Source organism: Microtus ochrogaster, linkage group LG1, assembly GCF_000317375.1.
Source record: "Microtus ochrogaster isolate Prairie Vole_2 linkage group LG1, MicOch1.0, whole genome shotgun sequence".
NCBI classification, from domain to species: Eukaryota; Metazoa; Chordata; class Mammalia; order Rodentia; family Cricetidae; genus Microtus; species Microtus ochrogaster.
The window spans coordinates 24,170,813-24,180,394 of record NC_022027.1 but is presented as its reverse complement, the minus strand read 5'-3'; the positions used below and the strand labels follow the sequence as shown (position 1 = coordinate 24,180,394).

Here is a 9,582-nt window from a genome sequence, read left to right as displayed (position 1 = left end):
ATCTATCTATCTGTCATCTATCTATCTGTCATCTATCTATCTATCTATCTATCTATCTATCTATCTATCTATCTATCTATCTGTCATCTATCTATCTTTCTCTCCTCCTTAGTGTGTTGTTTGAGACAGTGTCTCTCTGTGTAGTTCTGGTTGTTCGAGAACTGACTATGTAGACCAGACTGGGTTTGTACTCACAGAGCTCTACCTGTACCCTGCTCAAGGGCTGGGACTAAGGGTTTGCTACCATGCCCATGTCTTTCTCATATTTTTAATCCACAGCTGGTTGTTAGGCTATGGAAGCATAGATGCAGAACCCACATACACAAAAGTCACTGTTCTTCGGATGCTCAAATTTAAAAAGCTGCATTTCCTCAAAAGCCAACTGCAGAGTACTTTTTAACAGATCACTTTCTGAATAAAGCCTATAAGAAATCAGATTAAGACTAAGCATTTCCTCCTTACCTGGTTACAAGTATCAGATAATGAGTGTATAGCTTCTGAGAACATACTTGCTGAACCCGTATAAATCCAGGCAAGGAATTTAAAGAAGCAGTTTAAGCCATTTCTAGAGAGAAAGAAAACAATTTAGCATATGTTTAAATTATAACTTTACATCAAAAGTTTATTTAACTGACTTTATACTAGATTCCATTAAAAGTAAATTTAAAAGAAATTTCCTATGGTTCAGGTATAAATATAAAACATACAGATTATGATATCATTAAGTATGTAAGTAAGAGGCAATATAATATGTTGAAGACTTTGTCTTCCTAATTCTTAAGGTAATCTTAAGTATTGCTATGGTTTTAATTATTATCTGTAGACTATTAATTCATAACTCTAAGTCTCTAGCCTAGATCTCCCTCCCCACAAGCTTGAGACCAATATACAGTAACAATAATACTTGTCAAGTACATATTATGTATTAGGTATGCTAATTAGCTTATATGTTACATACAATCCTCACAAGGAAGGTTATAATCATCATCTCTACTCTACTGGCAGAAAGAACTGCTCCTGTTGACCATCTCCTCATGGACACCCTACAGACACCTCAAAGATCATTTTCTCTCCTCCTATCCTGCCCCATCTCTGGTGTCCTGTCAGAGCAACATTTAGCAACCGTCCAAGCAGAAGCCTGAGCACCACCTGTCACAACAGCGCTAAGGCTTCTAACTAGACACCACCATCCTTAGTCCTGAGATTGCTTCTCCAGTCTAGGGCCTTCCATCCTCCAAGAATCATGTATTAGATATTTTCAAATCCTCTCATAATTTCTGAGATGTATTTTTTTTAATAGAGTTCTTTTTTAAAAAGATTTATTTATTTATTATGTGTACAGCATTCTGTCTGCAGGTCAGAAGAGGGCACCAGATCTCATTACAGATAGTTGTGAGCCACCATGTGGTTGCTAGGAATTGAACTCATGACCTTTGGAAGAGCAGCCAGTGCTCTTAACCTCTGAGCCATCTCTCCAGCCCCCTGAGATGTATTTTTTTTTTTTTTGGTTTTTTGAGACAGGGTTTCTCTGTGGTTTTGGAGCCTGTCCTGGAACTAGCTCTTGTAGACCAGGCTGGTCTCGAACTCACAGAGATCCGCCTGCCTCTGCCTCCCGAGTACTGGGATTAAAGGCGTGCGCCGCCACCGCCCGGCTCCTGAGATGTATTTTTAAGATGTTATAAAAACTACTGATTTACAGAAGTGATGTTTTCATATAGCCTGTCTTAGTTAGGGTTTCTATTGCTGCAACAAAACACCAAGACCAAAAAGCCAGCTGGGGAGGAAAGGGTTTATTCTGCTTACACTTACACATCTGTTCATCATGAAAGGAAGTCAGCAAAGAACTCAAACAGGGCAGGAACCTAGAGGCAGGGGCTCATGGAAGCCATGGAAGGGTGCTCCTTACTGGCTTGCTCAGTCTACCTTCTTATAGAACCCAGGACACCAGCCCAGGGATGGCATCGCCCACTATTGGTTGAGCCCTCCTCCCATTGCTCACTAATTGAGAAAACGCCTCACAGCTGGATCTCATGGAGGCATTTCGTCAACTGAGGCTTCTTCCTCTCTGATGACTCTAGCTTGTGTCAAGCTGACAAAACCAGCTAGTACATAGCCGAAAATTAACTAGAAAAATGGATAAAAGGTAAACAAAATAGGAATCAAAAAGCCAGAAGAAAAAGGGAGTCAGTTATGAAAACGTGGTTTCTTTCTGAGTTAAGTGGGAAAAAACACAAACACAGATATACTCCTTAGCTGGTACCTGAGCTGGCCTGGGCAACTGGCAAACTAACTTTAAAATATGAGTCTGGCTGGGTGGTGGTGGCACACACCTTTTACCCCAGCACTCAGGAGGCAGAGGCAGACGGATCTCTGTGAGTTCGAGGCTAGCCTGGTCTACAAGAGCTAGTTCCAGGACAGCCAGAGCTGTCACACAGAGAAACCCTGTCTTGAAAAAAAAAGGCCTGACAAACTCCAATTAATATTTTTAGGGAGAAACTAAAACACAAACCCTAGTACAAACATCAATACACTTCCGTATCACTACATTGGCCATGACATAGCTCAACTTCCTCCTAAAATAACAAAAGCTCCATGTCAGCTCTATTCAGCTAGCTGCCAGACACTCGAGGACACACATACTAAAAGCGTTGTTTTCTAAAACTCACATGCAGATAGCAACCATCACCACTTTTCCTGGCCCCTTAAGGAACAGCGACAGGGTCCTGGAGCGCGGCTGTAAGACAAGAAAGAAGACTCTCAAGTCTCTCAGAGAAGCACAGTCAGAAGTAGCTCTGACACAGCACAAGATTTATCCTTTTTCAAAACCTCTAAATTGGGGCTCACTTTTAAATTCTTTTCATCCAAAATTTCTCTTTAAAAGGGGCTTCGAGAATGGCTGTTAAAGAATGTATACGACCTCTGCAGAGAATGCAAGTGTGGTTTCTCACCCATGTTGGCTAAATCACAAGAGCCTGTAACTCCAGCTCCAGATGGTCTGGCCACCTCTTCTGTCCTCTGAGGACAACACATCACATGCACATACCCGACAGCCCCCAAACACACACATACATATATGCACAATAAATAATGTTTTAAAGTATGTACTTTCCCAAACCTCAGATGCTTAATTGCTCCTAGAATTAATTCCCAGCCTGTCCACACCTAGAAGAGATCTGAAACAGCTATAGAGAAGATCACACTAAAGTGATAAAAACATTTTGACCTGCAATTCACATCCTCTAAAATTCTCGATTTTTTTGAACAACTTCTTCACTTTGAGAAAGGAACAGCGAAAGGTAACAGGCCTGCTGCTCTGGCTTAACTGAGTCTTCTCTCAACACCAAAGACCTCCAGCAAAAATTGTTCAATTGCCTAATCTGCCTCCTCTGCCTCCCGAGTGCCAGTGTACTCCCACCGCCTGGCCATAAAGCTTTACTGACCACCCACAGAGCCAAGCTACTATAAATTTATTATTGTATTTATTGTATTATTAAATTTAGAGCTGTATTTATCTTCATGTCATTTATTCATGATGCTTACTGTGCAGCTACTGTATGTCTGGCACAGTTTCAGGAGCTAGAATCCTTTATTCTAGTAGATGAGGCCAGAAGCAATCTGTAAAGAAATGCCTGACATCAGATAGTGAGGCGTATCACAAAGAAAAGAAGACTGAGAACAGTGGGAGTGGGGGAGTGGTACTTTAGCTACAACAGTCAAGAAAAGAGGCTTAACGACAAGGAAGCAATCATGAAAAATATAAAAGAAGCATGTTTGAGGAAGTTTGTAGCAAGTCCAAAGACACTGAAATAGAGATTACCTTAATTGAAATGAAGAACAAAGTAGGACACATAGCAATGGCAGACGTTGGAGAATGGACGGGAGGAGACAGAAAGGGAGAGAGGTAGTAAGAGAAGGCACATAGAACTTTGTAGACTGTATTTTCAATTAGACGCTAATGGAGAAAAGAAATCACTCGACAATTTTAAGCAGAGATAACACAGTCTAATTTATGCTTTTCAAAGATACAGTTTGTGATGTAGGAAAAAAGCAGTAAGTGGAGAAATTAACTAAAAGGGTATCCATGTAAGAGATTCTAATAATTTAGGTAAGGCTAAGGCTTCAATAAGAGACACGGTAGTAGGTAGCCATAATAGGAATCTATTTTGAAGATGACAGTGGTCCCTACTAACAAATTTAAAGTATAAAAGGGCCCATAAAGAATCTTACGGGAGCTAAAAGATGGCTCAATGTTAAAAGTCTTACTATGTATACTGGCTAGTTTTATGTTAACTTGATATAACCTATGGCCATCTGAGAGGAGGAAGCCTCAATTAAGAAAGGGTCTCCTTAAGATTGGGTTTCAGGGAAGCCTGTAGGGCATTTCTTAATTAGTGGTTGATGGGTGGGAGATAGCCATTATAGATGGTACCATCCCTGGGTTGGTGGTCTTGAGTTCTATTAAAAAAAAAAAAAAAGCAGGGTATCAGGCGGTGGTGGTCCACGCCTTTAGTCCCAGCACTTAGGAGGCAGAGACAGGTGGATCTGTGAATTAGAGGCCAACCTGGTCTACAGAGTGAGTTCCAAGACAGCCAGAGCTACACAGAGAAATCCTGTCTCAAAAAAAGAAAAACAAAAAAAAGAAAAAGAAGGAAGGAAGGAAGGAAGGAAGGAAGGAAGGAAGGAAGGAAGGAAGGAAAAAAAGCAGGCTGAGCAAGCCATGATGAGCAAACCAGTAAGCAGTACCCATTCTGCATCTGCTCCTTCCTCCAGGTTCCTGCCTTATTCCTGCTCTGACTTCTTTCAATGATAGACTACGATATGAGAGTGTCAGCCAAATAAACCCTTTCCTCCCCAACTTGCTTTTTGGTTAGAGTGTTTTGTAACCGACCAACACTGACTAAGACACTATGCAAGCATGCAGACCTGAACTTGGACCTCTGACATGTATGTGCATACAGTGTGCATCTGTAATACAAACATTGGGAAGCAGAGACAAAAGGGGATCCTGAGGGCTTCCTGGCAAATTAGTCTGGCTTAATCAGTGAGCTCTGGGTTCAGTGGGAGACCCTGTATCAAAAACTAGGATGGGAGAGAATAGCATTGCTACTTGATGTCAATCTCTGGCTTTTCCATGAGTACACACGTGCACATGCCATCTCTTCACCCCAAAACTAGTCTCCAATGTTTGAGGATCAGATAACTAAGTAGAGCCATCTGCAAAAAGGACTGAGCAAGGGAAATTAATGAAGAGGAAAGATGGTTTGGGGACCCTAGTGAGCAAGGAAGCTGCTGCTGCTGGACTTCAACACTTCCTCCCCGCTCTGGTCGTCATAAGGTGACCTTCCTCCATCCTGCTGGACTCTGTCCACGTCCTTACCACCCTTTCCTCTCCCTGGAGGCTGACTAAGTTTAGTAACGTAGTTAAACAAATCTTGTGAGGATGCTGGACATGCCTCCTAGAGCTGGCTACAATACTGGGTAAGTCAAAATCATAAGAAGTGGGGCAGAGGTGTGACAGGAGTTGAGACTGGATCTTGCTATACGGCTCAGGCTGGCCTTGAACTTGCCATCCTCCTGTCTCCACCTCCCAAGTACTGGATCCTATTAACACAGGGTTTAGACTCTTGAGTAATAGGTGAGAACAACATGTAGTACAGTTTGAGGTTTTTGTGGGACTTCATTCTTGGTGAATGACATAGCTGATAACAATTCTGTCTGGCTTGCTGGCTATACCAGGTCTTGAAGAGCCAGGATGTTCATTAATAAAAGTGCAATAATTATCAAGACAATTGTAATTCAGACTTGTATTTTATACATGCAACTTGGCAAAGGAATGAGACTTCCATTTAAGGCTGTTTGAATTTTGTTGGCCTATGCAGCTTTGCTTTTGTACTTGCCTGGTGCTTTGCTTTGTCTTAAGCTAGCTCTGGAGCCTAGAAATTTAAAGAACACACAAGTACCACATGGATAACAGCAAAAACATGAGCTTCTACCTTTAAAGGCCAGGCTTTTATTAAAATATAATCCAAAGCCAGGTGTCCCTGGTTTTGTGCTGAACTGCCTTTGGGGCAAGAGAAGAAACTGTGCAGAATAAATCTCGTGTGTGTAGCTTCAATTTCACTCCAATTTATAAGATAGAAACTCCGACATGGGTCTAGATTTCAACTATCTCCTGTTTATTGAAAACTATAGACTGTGTATACTTTTATTATATTGGGGACATGTCAAATTCTTTGTGAAGAGATGGAAATAGTAAAAAAAAAAAACAAATAGTGAAAAAAATGTTGCTTAAAGTGGAAAACAAAGATTTCTTTAATGGGAAGATTAAGGGGAGGGTAATAAGACCTTTAAAATCAAAGCAGAATGTCATAAGGAAAACTACTCCCCAAACCAGGTTGCTAAAGGATGGAGGAAAGAGGAAAACATGCTGGCATTAACTAGACCAGAAATAATGACAAGACCCAAAAGGATCAAGCAGGAGAATAAAAATCTGGAGAATATGAAACCACGGAGAGCTAGGAGCCACAGCCCTCTTGGCAAACAGGCTAGAAAAAAACTGCTCAGAAGTTCCACAATAAAAGCCTGTCTCAAAAAAAAAAAAACCCCATCTTTTTAAAGATCAGAAAGACAAAACAATGATAATTATTTTTTAAAAGATTTATTTATTAATTATGTTTACAGTGTTCTGTCTGTCTGTATGCTTGCTGACCAGAAGAGGGCACCTGATCTCATTAAAGATGGCTGTGAGCCACCATGTGGTTGCTGGGAATTGAACTCAGGACCTCTGGAAGAGCAGTCAGTGCTCTTTAACCTCTGAGCCCTCTCCAGCCCCAACAATGATAATTATTGAAGCTGAATCTCTTTATCAATTTTTTATATATTTTGAATTTTCACAATTAAGTTTGTTTCTCTTGTTTTGTTTTTGTTTTTCAAGACAGGGTAGCTTTGGAGCCTGTCCTGGAACTAGCTCTTGTAGACCAGGTTGGCCTCGAACTCACAGAGATCCACCTGCCTCTGCCTCCTGAGTGCTAGGATTAAGGGCATGTGCCACCACCACCCAGTTAAGTTTGTTTTACATTGTTATAAATATTGCACCAAGTCTGATGACCTTAGTCCCCCAGAGAGTAGAAGGGAAGAATAAACTCCTGCAAATTGTCCTGTGACCCAGAAGCACCATGGCAAATGCATATATACGCACACTAAATAAATAAATATTAAGTTTTTTTTAAATTACCACAGATGTCAGAGAGGACTACAGGGAAAGCTGCACACACTACTCAAAGCACCACCGTGCACTGTAGTCCTGTGGCTGTGGAGCTAAACTTAATCGGGGACACAAGGAACTTTCAAGGTCCTGAAGGACTAGCCTAAAACATTCACAAACAGGATCCTAAGGTAAGGCATAAGAAAGTAGAACCAATTAAAGGGGAAATGAATTGCCGGGCGGTGGTGGCGCACGCCTTTAATCCCAGCACTTGGGAGGCAGAGGCAGGCGGATTTTTGTGAGTTCGAGACCAGCCTGGTCTACAAGAGCTAGTTCCAGGACAGGCTCCAAAACCACAAAGAAACCCTGTCTCGGAAAAAAAAAAGGGGGGGGGGAATGAATTAAAGGGACATTGCAAAATTAGATTATCAGAGGGTGAGCTACTACTCTGATGAGAGAATGCTTTTAGTAAACCAAGGACACTGTGACTTTATCTCTTGCAGTTAGAGCTCCCGTGAGACAAAAGGAGTATAACAAGGAAGTGTCTACATCCAAAGTAAAAAATATAAAGACAACATGAAATCCTAGCAAACATGACTGCTATATGAACAGATATAAGAGGCAGATGTCAGTGGTCCAAGTTATTCCACACTATAAGGCAGTGACAGTCACCTTGCAACACAAGGAGAGACGACAGAGACCTTCAGACCACATCTTCAGTGCTGCTTTCAAAAAGGGCTCACAGAGAAACCAGAATCACTATCAATGGAAAGAAGGGTAGCTCAAGCTAACTATAGTGGGCAGCTATGTCCAATTCTAAACTGTGTGAAAAGGGGTCAAGACTCAAATGCTACCCAGAGAAAAGACAATTTGCATAGGCAGCCTTTGCCCCAGATATACATTAACTTGGTTTGTTTTGAGAAAGAATCTCACTCTTTAGTCGTTGCTAATTTGTGGCAATCTTCCAGCCTTAGCCTTCCAAGTGCTGGTATCACAAGCATGAGTTATGACGCCCAGCTATGGCATTTAACTTCTTTCTCTTCTTTTGAGAGAGTGTTTCTTTTGAGCATAACTTCACTATGTAGCCCTGGCTGGTCTGGAACTTAAGGAGAGCCTCCTGATTCTGCCTACCTGAGTGCTTAGAATTGTAGGTCACAAACCATCCAGATATACCTGTTATTTATTAAGTTCTTGATGGGAGATCCCTCCCAGCCAAGTTGAAATGGAAAGTCTACCTGGACATAGATGGCTTTGTATCTTGGATATTGTTTGTGACTTTGGAAAGAGTCATATCAGTGGAATGAAAACTCAACTGGACTGAATTTAAGAGGCAAGAGGAGCTGAGTTACTGAATTAAAACTTTTTATATTTCTCCTAATACTAACTCTTTTCATGTAGAAAAGATAGTATTTAGGAACATGTGTAGATAAAGGTCTATTATCTGATGATGAAAAAATGAGGTACTCAATGACTAGTCCAACTTAAGGCCCACATCATGAGAAGAAACCCAAGTCTAACACTGCCTGGATGGCCAGGAACTAGAGGCAGAGCAGCCCCAGAAACCTAGGATAGAATCAAATGTGATGTGATGTGATGTGATGTGATGTGATGTGATGTGATGTGATGTGATGTGATGTGATGTGATGTGTGTGTAATGAAATGATTTCCAAGGATATTCTGTTATATTCATACATTGGTGTCTAGTCCAACTATCATCAGAGGGGCATCATCCAGCAACTACAATCCTTCCTCCCCATTCGTCTTCTGTGGGCTACCCTGCAAAGATTGTAGGAGCCAGGGGGGTTGAGGTCACCATGAGAACACAGCCCACAGAACCAACACAGACTGAAGTGATAAACACAGACCCTGTATGGTCTGAGCTAGGTGCTCTGGATATAACTTAAAGTTGTGTAGTTTGGTGTTCTCGTGGGAATTGGGGGTGAGGATGTATCTCTGACTCTTTTACTGTCATGTGGGACCCTTTTCTTCCTACTGGGTTGCCTTGTCCAGCTTTGATATGAGGACTTATGCCCAGTCTTGTATCTTGTTTGGCCATGTTTGCTGGATATCCCTGGGGGCGGAAAGGGGTCACTCTTTTTTTTTTTAAGGAAATGGAGGAGTGAATCTGGGTTAAAAAGGAAGGTGGTAGAAAGAACTGGAAGGAGTAAAGGGAGGAGAAACTGCAATTGGGATGTAATGTATGAGAGAAAAATAAAAGTTAAAAAAAAGAAAAGAAAAAATGAGGTACTTTGAACAAATTAAAAATGGTTGTTGACTTACAGGACTATGTCTCTATAAACCATCACAAATTTAAAATACTGTAGATTGCCGGGCAGTGGTGGCGCACACCTTTAATCCCAGCACTCGGGAGGCAGAGG

General features: G+C 41.4%; 1 protein-coding gene across 1 annotated transcript in view; it reads right to left on the bottom strand.

Moving 5' to 3' along the window:
• Positions 1-9,582, bottom strand: part of Slc30a9 (solute carrier family 30 member 9) — a 64,930-nt gene that overhangs the window by 28,527 nt on the left and 26,821 nt on the right. Inside the window, exons 7-8 of the mRNA XM_026785244.1 lie at positions 2,667-2,734; positions 463-565 (exon numbers count right to left, since the gene is read on the bottom strand). Of these exons, the coding sequence (XP_026641045.1) occupies positions 463-565; positions 2,667-2,734 (171 nt within the window). The remainder of the gene's footprint in view (positions 1-462; positions 566-2,666; positions 2,735-9,582) is intronic.